We start from the raw sequence: 22,783 nt of genomic DNA, 5'->3' as shown, positions 1-22,783 counted from the left end.
AAAGCATTTAGAAAGTACCATATGTGATTCCTCGGGAGATAGTGTCGTAACGTCATTCAGTGCGTATCCTCAGAATGTCACTGTCTCTTTGACGGCAACGTGAATAAATGTATCTATTTCTTGAAACGAGAATCGGTATTACAACACTTTACCAGTACGTCAGCATTTACGACGCTTATGTTGAGCTAAATCTCCAAGAAACGTAGAGACTCGAGTCGGTTTTGTCTTCGAATGAAACTGAAGAAAAAAAAATCATATTTAGTTCAAACAAATGTTCAAATGTGTGTGAAATCTTATGGGACTTAACTGCTAAGGTCATCAGTCCCTAAGCTTACACACTACTTAACCTAAATTATCCTAAGGACACACACACACCCATGCCCGAGGGAGGACTCGAACCTCCGCCGGGACCAGCCGCACATTCCATGACTGCAGCGCCTCAGACCGCTCGGCTAATCCCGCGCGGCCATATTTAGTTGCTTTGTTACTGCCGAGGAATAACACATAAAATTTTTGACATCCTATTTTTCTGCTTAGACCGCTCGGCTAATCCCGCGCGGCCATATTTAGTTGCTTTGTTACTGCCGAGGAATAACACATAAAATTTTTGACATCCTATTTTTCTGTTCTGAGATGGGCATATCTTCTGTTGGAAAACGAGTAGAAACAGTGTACAGGTATTCACAGACACACAATTTTTATTTTATTTACAAAGACAACTCCAGACTGTCATTTGATTCTGCTCAAATCGAACACGAAGTTTCGTGTCCATTACAAATAATAAAAAAAATGCGGTATTCAACACAGTTAAAGCTAAATTTATTCTTCGCCTGGCGCAACACAAAAGAAAGTCTTTCATTCTTTCTTCAACGAGCTTACACAGATACCAACTAAATCAGTCAAAAAAACAAATTGTGACATGTATGTTATACAGAGACTATTTTTAGTATTTCTAGTCATGAACAAAACGAAACAAACCAGTTAATGCTTGCAACTATAACGAAACGTTCGAAACTAAATCCAAATAAACGAAAAGATGTCGACGGTCAAAGTGTCACGGGTACGAGAAGTCTCCAAGACACCTCTTGGCACGTGCAGAAAAATAGCAGGTAGCTTCGTCTCATTCACAGAACACAGTCCCGCGTTTCGTCCACATTCAAGGGAACTTCCGAAGACATGTGATGGGTGGCGTATAGAACGTGGCTACAACTGGGGCGACACAACTTCATTACGGTCTTCTGGAAGAGCTTTCCACTAACGCACACGAGTTGAGAGATCTGTGACAGGTAGGCCGGGCTGTCCGGTGCCGAGTGACCGGCGTTCATCACGAAGCGTGCGCGGGCGCCGGCGCGGGGGCGGCGGGCGCCGGGGGCGGCTCGGAGGCGGCGCCGGCGGGGGCGGGCCCCGCGTCGTCCACGTCTGCGGGGGCGTGGAACGAGCGCTGCGGGCTGAGGAGCGAGCGCGCCCGGTCCTCCCAGAGCCGGCCGTCGGCGCGGATGCGGTTCGTGTTGTCGGCGACGGCGGCGTCGGGGCTGCCGTAGGCGGGCGGGTTGGCGTACGGGTCGTAGCCCAGCACCGACAGCATGGGCGCGATCTCCGCCATGTCGCGCACCACGTCCTCCGGGATCTGGCCCACCCACTTGGTCAGCGCCTCCAGGTTCACCGGCTTGATCACCTGGTCGGATGACCGCTCCACCCTGCACGCACAGACACGTGAAGAAACATTGGCAGGACATGTCAGCAGATGCAGCCGCTAAGCACTTGTAATGAACACCTGCGTTAAGTTCCAATTCTGGCATGTGTCGAAAAGAAAACTGAGTATCTCTTAAGTAACTATCAATTTCCAGAATGAGATTTTCACTCTGCAGCGGAGTGTGCGCTGATATGAATATTCCTGGCAGATTAAAACTGTGTGCCGGACCGAGACTCGAACTCGGGATCTTTGCCTTTCGCGGGCAAGTGCTCTATCACCTGAGCTACCCAAGCACGACTCACGCCCCGTCCTAACAGTTTTCGTAGAGCACTTGCCCGCGAAAGGCAAAGGTCCCGAGTTCGAGTCTCGGTTCGGCACACAGTTTTAATCTGCCAGGAAGTTTCAACTATCAATTTGTCCTCGAAGAGATAAAGACATCAGACAGGTCATCTGACGTTGCACTTCATAATAGAAGCAAGACATTAGATAAATCAAGATTCTTTCATAGAATTTCTCAACGAAAAGAAAAGTTCTCGAAAAAATAAGCTTGAGCTACGTGGCAAGAGATGTAATCAATATACGACGGGCGTTAAGTAAGTAAAGCAACACAGGTTTTCTCAGACAATTTCAAATGAAAAAATGTGGAATTTGCTGTGGGAAATCGTGCAACACTCCCGCCTCAGGACTTCAGTTTCACGAAGTTCCGATAAGCGGCAGCCCTAAACGAAGACTTAAAAATGGCGTCTGTAACGGAGGTACGTTCCAAGCAGAAAGCTGTCACTGACCTTAGCTTGGTCCAAAACCAGAGCATCGCAGGTATTCACAGGCGCTTGAACAGTGTCCTACGAAGATCTAGCAGTGAAAAAAAGTACGGTGCGTCGTTGGGCGATGGGTCTGTCATCATCGCAACCTCACCCATCTCCCATGTGCCGGACGGCCGATTGACAAGGAATGAGGAGGCTCTTTGCAGAATCGGCGTCAAATGGAATACGTGGAAAACACTGACTAGAAAAAGGCAGAGGGTGATGGGATAGGGTAATGAGACATAAGTAATAAATGTTTAAAACATTTGTAGACTGTGCAACAATGACTTCGATAACCGTACAATTCACGCAAAAACGGCCACGGACTACACTACTGGCCATTAAAATTGTTACACCAAGAAGAAATGCACATGATAAACGGGTATTCATTGGACAAATATGTTATACTAGAACTGACATGTCATTACATTTTCACGCAATTTGGGTGCATAGATCCTGAGAAATCAGTACCAGAACCCACCTCTGGCCGTAATAACGGCCTTGATACGCCTGGGCATTGAGTCAAACAGAGCTTGGATGGCGTGTACAGGTACAGCTGCCAATGCAGCTTCAACACGATACCACAGTACATCAAAAGTGGTGACTGCCGTATTGTGACAAGCCAGTTGCTCGGCCACCACTGACCAGACGTTTTCAGTTGGTGAGAGATTTGGAGAATGTGCTGGCCAGGGCAGCAGTCGAACATTTTCTGTATCCAGAAAGGCCCGCACAGGACCTGCAACATGCGGCCGTGCATTATCCTGCTGAAATGTAGGGTTTCGCAGGGATCGAATGAAGGTTAGAGCCACGGGTCGTAACACATCTGAAATGTAACGTCCACTGTTCAAACTGCCGTCAATGCGAACAAGAGGTGACCGAGACGTGTAACCAATGGCCGGTTGATACGCCAGTATGGCGATGACGAATACACGCTTCCAATGTGCGTTCACCGCGATGTCGCCAAACACGGATGCGACTATCATGATGCTGTAAACAGAACCTGGATTCATCCGAAAAAATGACGTTTTGCCATTCGTGCACCCAGGTTCGTCATTGAGTACATCATCGCAGGGACTCCTGTCTGTGATGCAGCGTCAAGGGTAACAGCAGCCATGGTCTCCAAGCTGATAGTTCACGCTGCCGCAAACATCGTCGAACTGTTCGTGCAGATGGTTGTTGCCTTGCTAACGTCCCTATCTGTTGACTCAGGGATCGAGACGTGGCTGCACGATCCGTTACAGCCATGCGGATAAGATGCCTGTCATCGCGACTGCTTGTGATACGAGGCCGTTGGGTCCAGCACGGCGTTCCGTATTACCCTCCTGAACCCACCGTTTCCATATTCTGCTAACAGTCATTGGATCTCGACCAACGCGGGCAGCAATGTCGCGATACGATAAACCGCAATCGCGATAGCCTACATTCGGACCTTTATCAAAAGTCGGAAACGTATTGGTACACATTTCTCCTCCTCACACGAGGCATCACAACAATGTTCCACCAGGCAAAGCAGGTCAACTGCTGTTTGTGTATGAGAAATCGGTTGGAAACTTTCCTCATGTCAGCACGTTGTTGGTGTCGCCACCGGCTTCAACCTTATGTGAATGCTCTGAAAAGCTCATCATTTGCATATCACAGCATCGGTTTCTTCAAATGGTTCAAATGGCTCTGAGCACTATGGGACTTAACAGCTATGGTCATCAGTCCCCTAGAACTTAGAACTACTTAAACCTAACTAACCTGAGGACAGCACACAACACCCAGCCATCACGAGGCAGAGAAAATCCCTGACCCCGCCGGGAATCTAACCCGGGAACCCGGGCGTGGGAAGCGAGAACGCTACCGCACGACCACGAGATGCGGGCATCGGTTTCTTGTCGGTTAAATTTTACGTCTGTAGCACGTCATCTTTGCAAGTTTGAATCAAGATACTTTCACAGAATTTCTCAACGCAAAAAAAATTTTCTCGTAAAAACTAGGCTTCAGCTACAAGGCAAGAAAGGTAATCAGTGTACGACGGGCGTTAAGTAAGTAAAGCAACACATCTTTTCTCAGACAATTTCGATTGAAAAAATGCGGAATTTGCTGTGGAAAATCGTGCAACATTCTTGCTCCAGGCCCTATAGTTTCACAAAGTTCCGACAAGCGGCGGCGCTAAACGTAGCCTTCGAAATGGCGTCTGTAACGGAGGTATTTTTCAAGCAAACCAGAGCATCGCAGGTATTCACTGCCGCTTGAAAAATGTCTACGAAGATCTAGCAGTGAAGAAAAGCACGACGAGTCGTTGGCCGAGGGGTCTGTCATCATCGCAACCTCACCCATCTCCCATGTGCCGGCCAGTCGACTGACAAGGAATGAGGAGACTCTTCGCAGAATCGGCGTCAAAAGGAATACGTGGAAAACATCGACCCGAAGAAGGGAGAGGGTGATGGTACAGGGTAATGGGACATGAGTAACAAATTTTTAAAACATTCGTAGACTGTGGAACAACGAGTTCGATAACCACACAAGTCACGTAAAATCGACCAGGGGCTACGTTGCGCATCACAGAACACTCTTTGTTGTTACACGCACTATGAAATTTACTGTGGTATCACAGTGAACTGTGGACACGGAGGTGCGATACAGGGTGAACCACCTAAAACTTGCACTGCAAATATTCCGGAAATGGGAAGTGCTATTGATGTGTAGTTTCACAGAAAAAATGGTTCAAATGGCTCTGAGCACTATGGGACTTAACATCGATGGTCATCAGTCCCCTAGAACTTAGAACTACCTAAACCTAACGACATCACACAACACCCAGTCATCACGAGGCAGAGAAAATCCCTGACCCCGCCGGGAATCGAACCCGGGAACCCGGGCGTGGGAAGCGAGAACGCTACCGCACGACCACGAGCTGCGGACAGTTTCACAGAATGCATTGGTAACAGTCAGTGAGCCGTGGCTGGCTCATGCTTTGCGTTGGATTAAACCTTGGTTGCTTTTCTGTGTTACGTCTCCCGTAGTTATCGCGATTATGCTTTTATCCTCTCTTTCCGCAAGTGGCAGCAGTGGTGTGTATCGATTTTCGCCTATTTTTGGCCTGGCGCTTATAGTTTCCGGCTGGGCTGTGTGCGGGAATTGGTCGGTTGGCGTGGAGCAGCGAGGTAATCTCAGCGGCGCGTAGTTTGGCCGGGCCAGCTGGAGGCCTAGATGCGGCGTCAGAGTGTGTGGTGCTGTTCCCATTGCTGCGAGGTTTGTGGCTCACCGACTCTGGACATGGAAGTTGAGTTTTGAGTTAATCTATCAGTAAGCAATGGCTGTTCACATTGTGCTGTTTGAAGTTCGTTGCCGCCTGTTGCGATATTTCCGTGAGCAACAACGTGTGTTTTCAAGTTGACAAATGTTAGTCACCCTCCGGTGGAGTTTAACTGTACTTGGTTATTTTGAATTGAAGGGTACCAGCGGAATCTTCTGCCTTGTGGCCATTCACGTTCCGGTTACCTACCCTGGCTGCTGACGTAAATTCAAGCAATGTATTTTCCTCATCGTCTTGTCGCTGTCCAGCACAGTGTGTAGTTTGACATCTCAATGTATAATTGGTTGTGGGCGCCAATACCTTATACGTTGTTCCAATGTAGTCCCCGTTGTGTGCTGGTCGGTTGAAGCGGAGGTTATCTTGCTGGTGGGTCCGCCGACTGTCTGTCGGTTGGGTTGTCGTCGGATCGACAATGGTTGGGCCGACTGCCTGTCTCACCTAAGCAAGCGTTAGTTTCTGAATTCCAGGCCGGCCCTCGGAAACTTCTGAGCGCCATTGGGTGTACTGCCTTTTCTTATTTGTTCTTGTTGTTTCTACTTGTATGGCTTCTAGCCGATTTGTAGATTAAGGTTGTTTTGCCCTTAAGGCGTCAGACGGTTTGGGCCTTCATACTAATTTGAGAATTTTTTGTACGTAAAGCCTTTGGCACTTTTCTTAAAATTAATGTTATTTAGTGTCCGCCCTCGTGGTCTCGCGGTAGCGTTCTCGCTTCCCGAGCACGGGGTCCCGGGTTCGATTCCCGGCGGGGTCAGGGATTTTTCTGCCTCGAGATGACTGGGTGTTGTTGTGTCGTCTTCATCATCACAATTCATCCCCATTACGGTCGGAGGAAGGCAACGGCAAACCACCTCTATTAGGACCTTGCCTAGTAAGGCGGTGCGGGTCTCCCGCATCGTTCCCCTACGCTCTGTAAAGAAGCATGGGACTTCATTTCCATTTCAAGTGTTGGGCCTTCGGCCGATTTTGAATTTAAGTTGCTTTGGTCTTAAAATGTCAGATTCTTTGGACCTTCAGCCTAATTAAGGAACTGTTTTAAGATAAGGCTTTGCCTTTTTAATTTCTGATTTTGGTTGAGCTTTAAGTTACTGGCATTCAGCCGTTTTTAAATTAAAGTGGTCTTTCCCTTAAGGCATGAGATTGTACAGCGCATTCAGCCGCTAATTAAGTTCCAAAACTAAAGCTTTTTTTTTCTCTTGTAATATTTGCCCAAATAAAAGGTTGTACGTTCGAGTGTAACTGACAGCCGCTTATTTTAGCCCCTTTCCACAAATTAAACTACCTATCCTGTCCTGCGTGTTTAGGAGGGCGTCTCAGTCAGCGGTACTCATAGTAAGCCGATCACCAGATTGTAACAACACTTAGAAAGTTTATTTTTTGTGCATATATACACCTTTTTTAAATGGAATAATGGCTATTGGCATTATCAGACTAAAAGTAGTGTAAATTAGAATGTCAGTGGTGTTTGTTGCAGGATTACAGAGTGACTCATTTACGAGATATTGTATTTTGAAACGTTCCCACACCGACACTACTTCAATATCTCTAGTAGTACCCACTAAAGAACGACATACACTAGTTGGCTGCATACACTAGTTACGTGGGTTCTGACCAGTAATGCTGCGGAGGTGTAATGGTCAGCATATCTGCCTAGTAAGCAAGAAGACCCGGGTTCGAGTTCCGGTCGCAGCACAATTTTTAATTCACTTCTTCAGCTTCCAAAACGCCGGTACGGTAGCTCAGCGTGTTCGGTCAGAGGGTTAGCTGCCCTCTGTAATAAAAAAACTGAGTTAATCGATTAACAACGAACCTAAACGGATGTCTTACGACGTCCGCCCCGAGCAGATGCAACGAACTAAAGCGAACAAAATGAGATTAAAAAAACGTTATCGTAGATAAATTAGAGACTTGAATGTCTCAGGGAAAATTATTTAAGATCTATACGATCACATGTAGTACAGTACTTCCCCATTACGTCCAATTCTGGGGCACTATTCCAATGTCGGAGAGCCCTGGTAATAGTGACAATAAAAGGGGAGAAGTGAATTGAAGTTTGTGTTGGTGAGGGCTTTTGACCTGGGTAGTTCAGGCAGCTCTATTGATCATAATGCTGCGGTGGTGTAATGGTCAGCATATTTGTCTAGCAAGCAAGAAGACCCAAGTTCAAGTCCCGCCCGCAGCACAAATTTTAATTCACTTCTTCAGCTTCCAACGTCATCGTAGTAACGAGATAGTTGACCGTCACAAGATGTGTACAAAATTATCACCGGCAGCGGCAATACAGGCTTCCTGTCTAGTATGGAACGACTGCAACGCACGTCCTAGCATTTGAGCGGAGATGTCCGAGCTGGCACGTCATCTCGGCTGTAGTTGGTATGTTCTTCTAGACAATGTCTTTCAGCTTTCCAAACACAAAAAAGGCTACAGGCGTCATATCTGGGACCGTGGTACAGGTCCTCTGCATCGAATCCAACGATTTGGAAAGAATTCTTGAAGATATGCTTCAGTACTTCGTGCACTATGGACTGGACAGCCATCACGGTGGTACCAGAGGCTCCTTCTAGTGTCTGTGAAAGATGGTCTCTTAGGAGGCTGCGATACTTGATCGTGTTCAGTATTCCGTCTATTAAAAATGGATCTAAGAGCTGGTGGCCCACAATCCCACACCACCCGTAAACACTGCATGGACACTGTCGTTTCACCTGATGAAACCAACAGGGAATGTCAACAGAACAAGCGCTTTACCTGGCCATGATTGGTAAATGTGGCTTCATCAAAACAAGATATATCTGTCTTAATGCCCATGCACAGAAATTAATAGGCTTCTCATAATCATTTCCCTGCAACTCTTGATGGAGAGAGATGAGTTAAGGATGGAACCTATGTCGATGGAGAATGTGTAGGGCACTTGCCTGCCTCATGCCGCTTCCTCGTCCGATTGTGTGGCAACGAACGTGCGAATCAACTGCAACAGCAGCAATAACATTAATTTCCCCCGCTTCTGTCGTCACTTCTTTCCTTCTGTTACGTTCTCCAGATATTACACTACCACCTTCAAGTAACTGGTTGTAGAGATTGATAAATAACTGCCCAGGTTGTAGACGTGGGATATCTTGCCGCATAGACCGTACAAGAACCAACTGCATTCTTCCTACACTATCCATACACCATGAACTTGTCGGCTTTTTCTCAATTGGTAAATCCCATCGTCCACTCACAACGTACTGACTAGCAAGTCGCATTGCACTCAAGAAATACGCAAGCACACTGTAAACAGGCATAACAACATCGTACCTAGCAACTACGCACGTCGAATGGCACAAACACGTGTACGTGTGGAAACTGTGCAGAACAGAATAGCTCGTAAACGTCTCGCACTATAGTCCTGCAGCAAACACCACTGACATTCTAAATTAACCTATCTTTCGTTTGTTACAAAAATACACTTTCTAAGTATTATTACAATCTATTAATTGGCTAACATACGAGCCTATGACTATCAGTCCAATCTGTGAAATCGCACATCAATAGTACTTTCCATTTCCGCACTATTTGCGGTCCATCCTGTATATGCGCAGCAACCAACCACCTGTGTACAGTAGCGGATGCACCAGCAGGCACACACGACTGGCGCTCAATGGAAGAGCACTCTCTTCGCGGAATAGCGCCGGTGTAGTCTGCTAAGTGACAGCAGACGTGTTTTGATTTGCCGAGGAGTCACAACCGGTTTTCTCCCACCAAACAGGTCTGCACGGGATACCTTCGGATGAGGCAATGTATATGGACGGGATGGCGAAGATTCTAACTGCAACTGCGACTGCATCGGTCTCTAGGATAACTGATTTAAGAACCTTCTCGAAATACTAATGAACTAGTATCTCCTGGTTCGTCGCGCGATTGAACACCTAAGCCAGTGACAGCCACGTCAGTCTTCGAAATGGAACCTACACAGAATGCCCCATCGCTTTCGACAGCCCACCTTTCGAAAATCATTGCCGCGCTACCAGCAGCTTAGCAATAGGAATGGTTATCGCGTCGTATGGTAGTCATAATCACTATTACTACCAAAATCAAACTTCAGTTTACATGTTGTATAACGTCCCAGAGAAATACTTTTTCGCGTGGACACTACTTCCGCCTCACCACCAGGTATATCAATTTGATTTATTTCAGATGAGTTTTAACTTTGAATGTTAATTCATTGTATGTGACTATTTATTACTTACACATTGACATGTTTGCTACACTTTTGTTACATTTGAGGCGCAACTATACCAAATATCAATTTTTTTCTTAATCTGCCTTTTGGAAACTGTATACAACACTATCATCTTCTCTTGCTACAAATTCGTTAAGAATTTGACTCGATGATCACGACGTGTGACGAGTTTGTCAGATAGTCAGTCACATGACGCGTGTGTCAGTCACAATATATCGTAATAACATGGAACGAGTGGATTTAAAGATCTTAATTCAATTTGTATTCAAATATGATTGCATTACGACCTTTTGGAGATGAGTTTACATATAGGAAATGAATATTTAGTTCGGTAATCGAAGTAGGAGTACAAGAATTTTGAATTAAATACCCAACAAGTTTCTAAACAAAATTATTTCGTAATTGAACTTCGCTATCTGTTAGTCACTTTGTATCACTAGATTTTGGCAGCAGCATTAATCGCTGTTTTCTGAGTTATTTTCAATAAAGCGTAAAAAAGATCAAGTTTTCTTCCAGTATTGATTAATGGTCGTCATTGCTACTTCTGAACTCTGGTTGATTGCGTGCACCAACATTTACGTGAGAATACATGCACTGTGATGCTGTTCTAAAAACACGTAACAGCAGTTTTTATATGAGAGAGGATCATGGATTAACACCACATACCCGTTCGTGTAAAATTATATGCAGAATATAATTTCATTATTATTATTACAGGACTAATTAATACAGAGATCAATTAATAGCAACATTTTGTTGTATTCCTGTTACCTTCTGCCAAGCGTCTCTATTCTGTGTCTCCCTCTTGCGTGTCCCGGGATGCTCCGTTATTCCTCTGATGTGGTCATTCCAAGAATGCTGTGGTCTCCCTCGTTTACGTCTGCCAGGTGGTTTCCATTAAAAAATTTTCTTTGGTCATCGAAGATACGGCATTCTCAACAAATGTCCATATCAGTTTAGAGATTTTGTTTCATTCTATCAGTGTTTCCTCTACCTTCATTCGCGCTCTCACTTCATCATTAATTTTCTTTTCGAGTCTTGATATTCTGGCACTCCTTCGTAAATAATGCGTTTCCACAGCTGTTATTATTCTTTTCAATTCAGCATTTAAAACCCATAGTTCTGATCCACAGCATAGAACAGATTCATCCATCGGCCTACCTACTCTTTTCTTTCTATTGTTACAGACGTTTTTGTATAAAAAAAAACCTAATCGTTTTCTGCTTTGTTGTATTCTGAATTTTATTTCCTATAATATTATTCAATGAAAACAGAAAAGGCTTAACTTGCTGTTTTGACAATTTCTCATGACTTGCCGCGATATGTAGTGCAACAACCGTTGTTTACGAAGCTCTAAATGTTTTTACACTTTAAATTCTCGCCGCACGGTATTAGCCGAGCGGTCCAGGGCGCTGCAGTCATGGACTGTGCGGCTGGTCCCGGCGGAAGTTCGAGTCCTCCCTCGGGCATGGGTGTGTGTTTGTCCTTGGGATAATTTAGGTTAATCCTAGGGACTGATGACCTTAGCAGTTAAGTCCCATAAGATTTCACACACATTTAATTTTTTTAAAATTCTCATTAAAATCGACAAACATAATTCTTAAGGTTCTGTCTTACTAATTAATTCCTGCCTATGCGTTAGATTTACGATACCTGGATATATCGGTGCGCAGAATTGAAGACACAACAGTTTTTGTCACTATGAAGGGTGTATGACGTGCAGAAAACCACTCTACTTTAAGTAATTATTTGCTGTTTTACCTATCGTTATATGTCTGTTGACTGTAATAGCTGTGCCTCACGCAATAATTAGTAATTCCGCTAGATGTGTATTACATGAAAAGTTATTTACAAGTACACAAATGAGAAACAGCTGTGGACCTAAGGCTGCTATTACGAGAAGGAAATGCATATTTTAAGAGATGGTTCCACCTGGACAATGTTCGCTGGCACGTTGCGAAATACATGGAGGGGGGGGAAGGGGGGGTTGGCAGAATCAGGTTGCGCGAAACGCGATGCCTGCGCCGCGACGTCTGTCACTGCGGGAAGCTGTCAGCCGAGAGAAAAGAAGAAACAAAAGACGCGCGGCTGCGCCAGAGCCCGCTGGCCATCGCGGGAGCATTCCGGCCGTGCAACGGGGCAGCCCTGCAACAGGTGGAATGCAGCCGGCAGCCGGCAGCCGGCGGCCGCGGAGGGAAAAAAATTCTGCCCGCACAGCGCACCGAGTTTTCAGTCACACGTCAATCACCAGCGGGGCCAGGGAGAGGGGTCGCGGACGGGGGTGAAGGAAGTAATTAGTCGCGAGTCCGTTATGATACTTTTGAGGCAACCTAAGCAGCGTTGTGACAATTTGTACCCTCAAAATACACTTACGGAAATGGAAAGTGATACACCATGCAGCGCCAGTCCGATATTTATCAAAATTTGTGGAGATGTTCACCATACAACAAGGGTTGACGTTTATCTTTAACATTTGCTATTCACAATATACGTAAATGACCTTGTGGATGACATCGGAAGTTCACTGAGGCTTTTTGCAGATGATGCTGTGGTGTATCGAGAGGTTGTAACAATGGAAAATTGTACTGAAATGCAGGAGGATCTGCAGCGAATTGACGCATGGTGCAGGGAATGGCGATTGAATCTCAATGTAGATATGTGTAATGTGCTGCGAATACATAGAAAGATAGATCCCTTATCATTTAGCTACAAAATAGCAGGTCAGCAACTGAAAGCAGTTAATTCCATATATAATCTGGGAGTACGCATCAGGAATGATTTAAAGTGGAATGACCATATAAAATTGATCGTCGGTAAAGCAGATGCCAGACTGAGATTCATTGGAAGAATCCTAAGGAAATGCAATCCGAAAACAAAGGAAGTAGGTTACAGTACGCTTGTTCGCCCACTGCTTGAATACTGCTCACGAGTGTGGGACCCGTACCAGATAGGGTTGATAGAAGAGATAGAGAAGATCCATCGGAGATCAGCGCGCTTCATTACAGGACCATTTAGTAACCGCGAAAGCGTTACGGAGATGATAGATAAACTTCAGTGGAAGACTCTGCAGGAGAGACGCTCAGTAGCTCGGTACGGGCTTTTCTTAAAGTTTCGAGAACATACTTTCACCGAAGAGTCAAGCAGTATATTGCTCCCTCCTACGTATGTCTCGCGAAGAGACCATGAGGATATAATCAGAGAGATTAGAGCCCACACAGAGGCATACCGACAATCTTTCTTTCCACGAACAATACGAGACTGGAATAGAAGGGAGAACAGATAGAGGTACTCAAGGTACCCTCCGCCACGCACCGTCGGGTGGGTTGCGGAGTATGGATGTAGATGTAGATGTAGATTAGTGTGATGTGTGACCCCCACGGACAAGAGTGCACCCCTATACCGGTTGGTTATAATTAAATTGAATCTCCTTATACGGTGATGTGCAGTGTGAGCTGTAATTATCGCATTTTTCCATTTACGACGGAAAAAAAAGTTTGGCCACCAGGTGCAAATCTGGCGCTGTGAATGCAAGAAAGACGTATAGAAATGATTGCATATGTAATGGATTAGCAATGAAGCGTGGTTAGAAAAGGTGAAACAAGTGAGACAGGCATAATATTTATTTCATTTTTAAGCACCGCTTGCACAATTTGTTCAGTATGAGCACCGAAGACACCGACGAAATGCAGCTTCCGTAACACGACGTGATCAACAGTTGCGCGCAGCAGTTCTAGTTGAACTGCAGTCTAGTTTCTGTATACAGGCCATCAGACGACCTAACGTGTCCCTGGTTAACGCGTTCTTTTAGATATCCGCAGAGCCAAATGTCACATGGATTCAGATCAGCTGATCTTGCAGTCCATACACTTGAAAAATCTCTGGAGACAACACGTTCGTGCAGAGCTGCTTTAAGCAAATCTTTCACTGGGCGAGCGACATGGCGTGTTGCCCCATTTGCATGAAAACAATTGTTTTCACACAGATGCGCTCTGCTAAAGCCGGAATCACATGCAGTAAAAGGAGGTCTCGATAACGTGCACACATCACGGTACATCTGACAGTCCCCTGAGTGTATTCTCTTCAAAGAAGAACGGACAGAGAATAAAGGTGCTTGTGAATCCACATCATAGTCAGATAGGATGAGTGCAGTGGCCCTTCGTGTAAAACACGCGGCTCAGCAGTATGCCAAATTGGACAGTTCTGTGTATTCACTGCACTCTGTAGTGTAAAATGTGCCTCACACTCCACAGAATAATGGCCAGCATATTTCACGAACGTCGGTACTTGGCAATACCAAAGCCGAAGAGCCAATTCAGAACGTTCCTACAGATCATGAGGTTCCCGTTGCTGCACCGTCTGGATCTCGTACGAGTACTAATGTAAAATAGAATGCAAAACTTACAGCACTGTTGACCATGACAATGCACGAGCGCCACCACTACCTGTGGCAGTGTTGCATGATCAGTTACAGCGACAGTATTCTCGTCAATAACTTCCACCTGGATAGAACGCTTTCCTCTTCCAGTTGCCACACCAAGCTCATCCATCTTTTCGAATTTCATTATCATCTTCTTGAAACCATTTAATGACATCCGGCCTCTCCTCACACTCTTTCAGTGCAGCGTTATAATTGCTGCAGTTCCCATAAAATAGTTTCACTAACAGCGCACTCTCTCTCTTGTCGATAGTCATACTGTTCGCTCACGTTATGGTTATGGCTTGTCAAATGACAGCCCGGATGTTATACCGTCACACAAATAGTATACAGCACCAGATTTGCACCTGGTCGCTAGAACGGGAACTAATTTGTTTTCCAGCATAAATCGGTTCCGCATTGACGCTTTAGCGAATCTCAGCAAGTTTCGCTACCATCCGATAATTACAGACCACAAAAAATGCTTCAAATGGCTCTGAGCACTATGGGACTTAACATCTAAGGTCATCAGTCACCTAGAACTTAGAACTAGTTAAACCTAACTAACCTAAGGACATCACACACAACCATGCCCGAGGCAGGATTTGAACCTGCGACCGTAGCGGTCCCGCGGTTCCAGACGGAAGCGCCTAGAATCGCTCTGCCACACCGGCCGGCTGCAGACCGCACTAGACCTCCGTGAGTACTTGCAATTAAATTATAACCAACCGGTATTTGTTGTGGTATGCAAAAAATTTCATCTTAAGAAATTTCTTCCATGCCTGAAACACATGCAGCGTCGTTTCATGAAGATTTCTGCCTGGAGGCTTGTGTGAGAGCATACCTATTCCCATCGCATCACATGCACATGCAGATGCACACACACACACACACACACACACACACACACACACACACACACACACAATGCTCTATGGTTGGAAAGGAAAATCAGGAGACCAGGCACGCCTGTTATGGATCCCTACTTTCCTGAAGGCGTTTGTGTTGTGTAGTGAAGTGTACAGCCTCGCCCTCGCATTGCGCTGCTGGAATGTGCCAATGGTAACCCGATTATGAAGGGTACAACAGACTTTCCCATTCTTCCCACTTACTGTCGAGCTCCTCCCGTCCACAATTACCATATCAATCCAATTGTGACAATCAACAGCTCCCCAAATTATGGCCCGAGGAGTTAGACCGGTATGCGTCTCGAGATTCGCTGCTTTCCGCAGCCTTTCAGCTGGTCGTATATGGATACATTGGCGTCGATTTCACAGCTATAAACACATCTGAGACTCGCTGCTGAACACCACAAAATATGACTCAATCTCCGAGTCTGGCGCTAGACTATCCATGTCTCTGTTGTCTGTAGTATGGTTTCAGCCATAAGCGATGCATAACAAGTCTACACCTCAATCCAGATCCCAGTAACATATTCCCGGTAGTTTGTGACGTCACTCTGCCTGTGATCTGCGCGCAGATTTTAGCTGTTGTCGTTCCTGAGTTCGCCAGAGCCAGTCTAACAATCCTGCAACGTTCTGGCTGTACACTCCTTCTGGAAGGACCCGTTCTGAGTCCATCCCGTCTCCATTCGCTCTGCAACCACTGCACTACACGCAACTGTCTGCGAGACAAATCAGTGTCATGCTTACGCCAATGATTAGGTCTTCCTCTCAAAGTCGGAAAGACATCAATAAGGTACACGTGCACAGGCTCTGGCCATGCTGTGTAGTGACTTCTACCTGAGCAATCGCAGTAACGTTAGATATACAACATATTCACATTATTTGTCGTCTGTAAGAATGGCTGTTTTCTGTATTGAATATACTGAAACTAAGCTCGCATAAGGATGAAATTATAATCCAGATATTGCATAGGCATGGAAGCAGTGTAGTACCAATCTGATAGCATTCGTCAAGGACCTCATAGGGTTACACTTCTCATTTCCGTCCGTCTACAATCGATTTCGTGAATGTGGAAATCACGTAAGTCTGAATTCTTTTCGTAATACGCTCTACGATATTACTGGACTCGTCTTCCGTCAATACACACAAAATGTGCGTAGAAATCACAGTGACCCATTGCCTCATCTCAAAGAAAAAAGCACGCGGAAATTATGGTAATAGCAGAAAAAAACGTAAGGTTACATCGAGAAGTGGCATATGAAACGTAATTCCGCCGGAAAAGCAACAAGACGCACTTCGTAACGAACATTGCTGCACCGAAATTCAGCGCCTACATAGAATTCATGTCATACCATCACCATACTACATTAAAACAAATCTCAAGTAATAATAATCCACCCAAGAAAAAGGTAGCTTACAAATTTGGAAGGACGCATTTTCAGCGTGCACATGTCAGTTTTAATAGGAGAGACAGACAAGATCCCAAAGAGAAAAGGACTTTGCATCACAGATTCGTACAATGATCGCGAGAGGTCACGGAAGTGGTCATCAAGCTGCAGAGGCAGACGTTACAAGAGAGTCGTTGAGCATCTGTGAGAGGATCACAGTTAACATTGCGAGGTCGTGAACTAGCAAGACGAGCGAGACAACGTATTACTTTCTCCCAAGTACATCTCGCGATTTGACCACGGTGGGAAAATCAGAGGAAAGTTCTCACAGAGCCTTGCAGATGGACTTTCTCCTCTTGCACAATTCCCGAACAGAAAAGGAAATGGTGAAGTGATAAAAGTATCACAAGTACGGTCCGCCACACACCTTACGGTAGTCTGCTACTTACAATGTAATATGGACATGGTCATAGAGCAGATATTCTGTCATTACTAAATTCTGATGTTACATCCGACGAGGCAAAATATGGTTCTATCTCGCAATCCTACGCTCTGACAGTTGTCTGCTTGAAACTTCCGAGACCAGCAGGCGCCGGCGGTATACAACAGCCCTTGTGGATTTCGACAGCCGCCCTTCAATTTACCAACCTCGAGAGCCTCGTACTGCACTGTTTCCGAAGTTCGAGTGGACTACACGCATGCTCAAAAATTAAAGATAATGCTGACACATGGTGAAACAACGCTCTGGTGGGCGGTTTGCGGGTTTAAATCACCTCAGGGTATGACCATGCGGTGCATTTGACCTGCGGTCGGCGCACGGTGGCGCTGGCAGCAGTACACATACGCAGAGGTGTATTGGTGCATCTATACGCAGAGGTGTATTGGTGCATCTATACACAGAGGTGTGTTGGTGCATGTCAGAGTACGGTGGAACGAGTAAGTGTGCAGACGTTTTCAGACGTGCTAATGGCGACTGTGTTGAAAATGGCTCAAACATGACGTTATGAGGGGCAGAATACTAGGGCGTCTGGAGGCTGGTCAAATACAGCAGGTCGCAGCACGGGCCCTGCTTGTGCCATAAAGTGAGGTCTCAAGATTATGGTAACGATTCCAGCAGAGAGGAAACAGGTCCAGGCGCTACAGTACGCGACGTCCACAGTGTACAACACCACAAGAAGACCGAATCTCACCATCAATGCCCACAGACGACCACGGAGTACTGCAGGTAGCCTTGCTCGGGACCTAACAGCAGCCACTGGAACAGTTGTCTCCAGACTCACAGTCTACAGACGACTGAACAGACATGGTTTATTCGCACGGAGACCTGCAAGGTGCATTCCACTGACCCCTGGTCACAGTAGAGACCATAAAGCCTGGTCTCAAGAACACAGTAGATGGCCATTGGAACAGTGGTCCCAGGTTATGTTCACGGACGAGTCCAGGTATAGTCTGAACAGTGATTCTCGCCGGGTTTTCATCTGGCGTGAACCAGGAACCAGATACCAATCCCTTAATGTCGTTGAAAGGGACCTATATGGAGGTTGTGGTTTGATGGTGTGGCATGGGATTATGATTGGTGCACATACACCCCTGCATGTCTTTGACAGAGGAACTATAACAGGTCAGGTGTATCGGAACGTCATTTTGCACCAGTATGTCCGCCTTTTCAGGGGTGCATTGGGTCGCACCTTCCTCCTGATGGGTGATGACGCACTGCCCCACCTAGCTGCCATCGTGGAGGAGTACCTTCAGAAGATATCAGGCGAATGGAGTGGCCTGCCTGTTCTCCAGACCTAAACCCCATCGAACACGTCTGGGATGCTCTCTGTCGACGTGTCGCTGCACGTCTTCTAACCCCTAGGACACTTCAGGAGCTTCGACAGGCACTGGTGCGAGAATGGGAGGCTATACCCCAGCAGCTGCTCTACCACCCGATCCAGAGTATGCCAAGCCGTTGTGCGGCCCGTGTACGTGTGCATGGCGTTTATATCCCATATTGATGTCGGGATACACGCGCAGGAAACAGTGGCGTTTTGTAGCACATATGTTTCGGGACGGTATTCTCAACTTATCACCAATACCATGGACTTACAGATTTCCCTATGTGCCTATGCTATTAGCGCCAGTTTTGTGTAGTGCCACGTTGTGTGGCACCACAAACTGCAATTATCGTTAATTTATGAGCATGAGTAACTATTTTTCTTTTTTTCTCTAATAAGGAATGACTATAAGACCATGAGATAACACGGAACCACACTGACGAAACACAAACAAATATATACATGAGCTATATTGTGCTGATGTACATTTACGAAGATGGCCCAGGAAGTAATGCACTACATCTTTTTTCCTTCAATAATCATGTTTTATGTACGACCCTAGATTTCCACGTTATCCCCTTCCAGTTCTTTATCATATTGGTAGCAGTCCTTGTTGTGATCCCGAAGCCATTTTTTTCCCCGCTCAATGTGTGTTTCATCACCTGTCACTATCCGAGATGAGAAGGTAAAAAATGGGCGTGGTCGTTGCAAAAACACTAAGGACAAATGATTTTATGTTAGATCTGCATTTTTTCATCACGTGTCACAGTACGGGCCAGATATGGCTTCCCACTCAGCATCAGAACGTGTCGACAACGCAGAACAATTTTTTTTTTCTGTTAGATTTGTGTTCCACTGTCAGACCACGTGGATCCCGTCTAGCACAAAATTTTGAGTATCCAAGAGCGCAAATAACTGCATCAGCGCTACCTTCGCTGCTTGACAGTAGCGGCACCTGTCGAATCGTAACTCGTCGATCATCGCAAATGAGAACATACGCACGCTGCAAAATGTCAGGTGTTAGTGTCGTGGATAGTCTCCCAGCTCACTGCAAATCGTGGAGCTCCGCCGAACTGCTTTCCGATGACTTCGCCAGCTGCCGACTGCTGATGTTCCATATATTTCTCACAAACGTTCGTGAATGTTTACCACAGTTTATTTCTCCGTAGTGAGAAACTCAATGACGACACACTGCTTGTAAATTACTTCACATGCAGACGCCGTTTTGAAACACTGCTCCGACAACGCTGTATGGCTTGAGGAAACGGAAATTTCGTGTTTGCACTCAAGAAATTTAAAAAAATTTACACCTAACGCTTCGTTTCGCATTAGCAGCGTTGTTGTCGGCCGAGAAAGAAAAAAAAAACTGGACAACTGTGCCGGAAAAAAAACAGGACGGAAACCGGCGGCGCTTTTGGCCAGACGCTTCTTAGGCATCGCAGACCCTCCTCCCCCACCCGACATCACACATCACACCACCACCCGTTTGTTTTCGATGTTTCCAGTTGTCATAGACTTTTATCTTGTTGCACAAAATTAAGATAAGCAATAACGCGGGTACTCGAAAGAAACATATGACGCCTATCGTTACAGTGCGAGAGAGCTGTAACGTGTATGCCTGGAAAGGTCGCGCGCAAAATAGCTGTTTGGGTAAAAGTAGGTATATTGGTGATCGGTTTCTATTTGAGCTATGAAGATAGCGTAAAAAGTTTTTGGTTTAGCCCGGACCAGCGGTCGTTTATACAGCCATACGAACATCTGTCTTACTGTAGCTATGTTACAGTATGTTTAACAAGATTTGAATTCGTTTGCAAAAGATTTTAATTGTGCTGAAATTAATGCTCATATAAGGGCACCATTCGTATGTGCATCGTTCATATTTTACGTACAAATACAGAGACGTTTAAATAACTCCGGACTGGAGCGAGACTGATGGCTCAAATTTGGTTTACCGATACATCGCCCTTTCGTCTAAGTTAAGTTTTAATCGCTTGGGAAAAAAAAAAAATCCTACGGCCGTGAGTTTTTCACGCGCTCCTCTTACATGTTTCAAAGTTGTCAGAGTAGGTTGAAATTTTGTAAGAAATTTCCACAAACATTAGTAAGTAATGGTGATCCTGTTGTTTCGTAAAAGCTTTATCGATTGCCACGATATAAGGAACATGTTTCGAAGACAATAAAAAATCCTCTGCCGGATCAACCGCCGCGTGAGTCACCAAAGATCTATATCGGTTGCCAAGCTATGGCGGTCTAACGTCAAACCTATAGTAGGGTAAAAGCTGAGAACCACAATGAAAAATGCTCCTATCGTAGGACAAAAATAGGTGATTGTGTCCTGGGCAGAATTAGGGACGTAAAAAAAAAAAAAAAAAAAAAAAAAAAAAAAAAAAAAAAAAAAAAAAAAAAAAAAAAAAAAAAAAAGCAGCTAACTTTCCGACTTATCTGGCAGCTTCAAATGCATTTAAATCAAAATATCTTCACATATACGCGTTTTTTTTAAGAGGGCTGTAAGAATACACACAAATTTATGTGCTTCTCGAAAGTGGGATGCATCTACAATAGGAAGTGTGCGAGAGCGGACGTGCATGTACAATACGAAGTATCCCTAAGTGGAATGAATACATGCCAACCTTTAATGACACGTTGTGTCATTTTGCATGACATTACAAATGCCATGTAGGATGACATGATGGCTTGTGTCATGTTATACGACATGACATCACGTATCATGTACTTTACTTGACACGTTGGAATATATTACGTGACATCGGTACTAACACCAACAAGTAAACCAGGGCGAATGCGTCAAGATAGTCAATAAAATTCTTCTGAGTTTGAGGCCGCACTGCCATCTGTAAAATTCCGCCGTTTCGGCGACTGTTGGAAGGCGCCTTCCTCAGTGTGTATTGCTAACTGCTGAATGAGCACTAGTGTGGATACTTATATACTATAGAGGAGTGCTGTCATTGGATGTGAGGGTGAGGAGGAAGGGTATTAGGAGTTCATTTTATTGGTCTTTGCATTGCGTGTTATCATTGGCGGAAATGGGCGTTTTCCATTGGAGTTTCCTTTACTGTTTGCCATTGGTGGAAATCGGCGGATAGGAGACTGAGCGGCGACTACAGCGTAGCGTTGTTTACTAACCGCCTAGTATCGACTGGGCCACGTCAGCGCTCTGTGTACCCTCCGCCGCTGTGGCCTACCGCGGTCCTGTTGCTCGGCGAGAGTATGTCGTCCTTCCGCAAAGCTGTCACAGCTGGCAGCCAAGACGCTGGAAGTCGGTACCCGTCTTCTCTATTCATACTGTCGTGCCGCTTGGCTATTTCTACAGCCTCTCTGATCTCACTCCTCAAACTAAACGGCTGTTTCGCCAGTACGCGGGCCTCTCGAAATTCTATCTTCATCCTGCACTGTTCCTGATGTTCTGCCACCGCTGATTTGTTGCATTGTTTGAGGTGGATATATCTCTCATGTTCTGTTAACCTCGTGCTTATTGGACGCCCAGTCCCACCTACATACACCAGTCCACATTAGCACCGTTTTTCGTAAACTCCGGCGGGATGAAAAAATGGTTCAAATGGCTCTGAGCACTATGGGACTCAACTGCTGGCCCGCATCTCGTGGTCGTGCGGTAGCGTTCTCGCTTCCCACGCCCGGGTTCCCGGGTTCGATTCCCGGCGGGGTCAGGGATTTTCTCTGCCTCGTGATGGCTGGGTGTTGTGTGCTGTCCTTAGGTTAGTTAGGTTTAAGTAGTTCTAAGTTCTAGGGGACTGATGACCATAGCTGTTAAGTCCCATAGTGCTCAGAGCCACTCAACTGCTGAGGTCATAACTCCCCTAGAACTTAGAACTATTTAAACCTAACTAACCTAAGGACAACACACACATCAAAGCCCGAGGCAGGATTCGAACCTGCAACCGTAGCGGTCGCGCGGTTCCAGACTGTAGCGCCAGAACCGCTCGGCCACCAACGGCCGGCTGGCGGGATGAAACTTGTCAATAGAATCTTTCGTCGAGCCCAGAACATCGTTTATTTTGTTGTTGCTACGAAACATCAGCTTAATGCCTGCCCGACAGAGAATTTTGCCCAGACGTTCAGTAACCCTTTGTACATATGGTAGCACGACGGTGTTCTGTGCTTCGTTCTGCATTTCCCTATTGTCTTCCTCCTTCGGTGCCATGGTTTTGTGTATCATCCTCATGTCGTAGCCATTAGCTCCAAGAATGGACCTGACGTTCTGTAG

General features: G+C 45.7%; 1 protein-coding gene across 4 annotated transcripts in view; it reads right to left on the bottom strand.

Annotated features, from left to right (window-relative positions):
• Positions 1-678: 678 nt before the first annotated feature.
• LOC124551307 (protein-tyrosine sulfotransferase-like) overlaps positions 679-22,783 on the bottom strand; it is a 911,580-nt gene continuing 889,475 nt past the window's right edge. For all 4 annotated transcript variants that reach the window (XM_047126327.1, XM_047126332.1, XM_047126319.1 and 1 more), the window contains one exon: positions 679-1,697. In XM_047126327.1, coding sequence (XP_046982283.1) covers positions 1,325-1,697 — 373 coding nt within the window. In that variant the 3' untranslated portion in view covers positions 679-1,324. The remainder of the gene's footprint in view (positions 1,698-22,783) is intronic.

This window comes from Schistocerca americana, chromosome 1, assembly GCF_021461395.2.
Source record: "Schistocerca americana isolate TAMUIC-IGC-003095 chromosome 1, iqSchAmer2.1, whole genome shotgun sequence".
NCBI classification, from domain to species: domain Eukaryota; kingdom Metazoa; phylum Arthropoda; class Insecta; order Orthoptera; family Acrididae; genus Schistocerca; species Schistocerca americana.
Note: the sequence above shows the minus strand (reverse complement) of the source record. Positions and strands in the feature narration are given on the sequence as shown.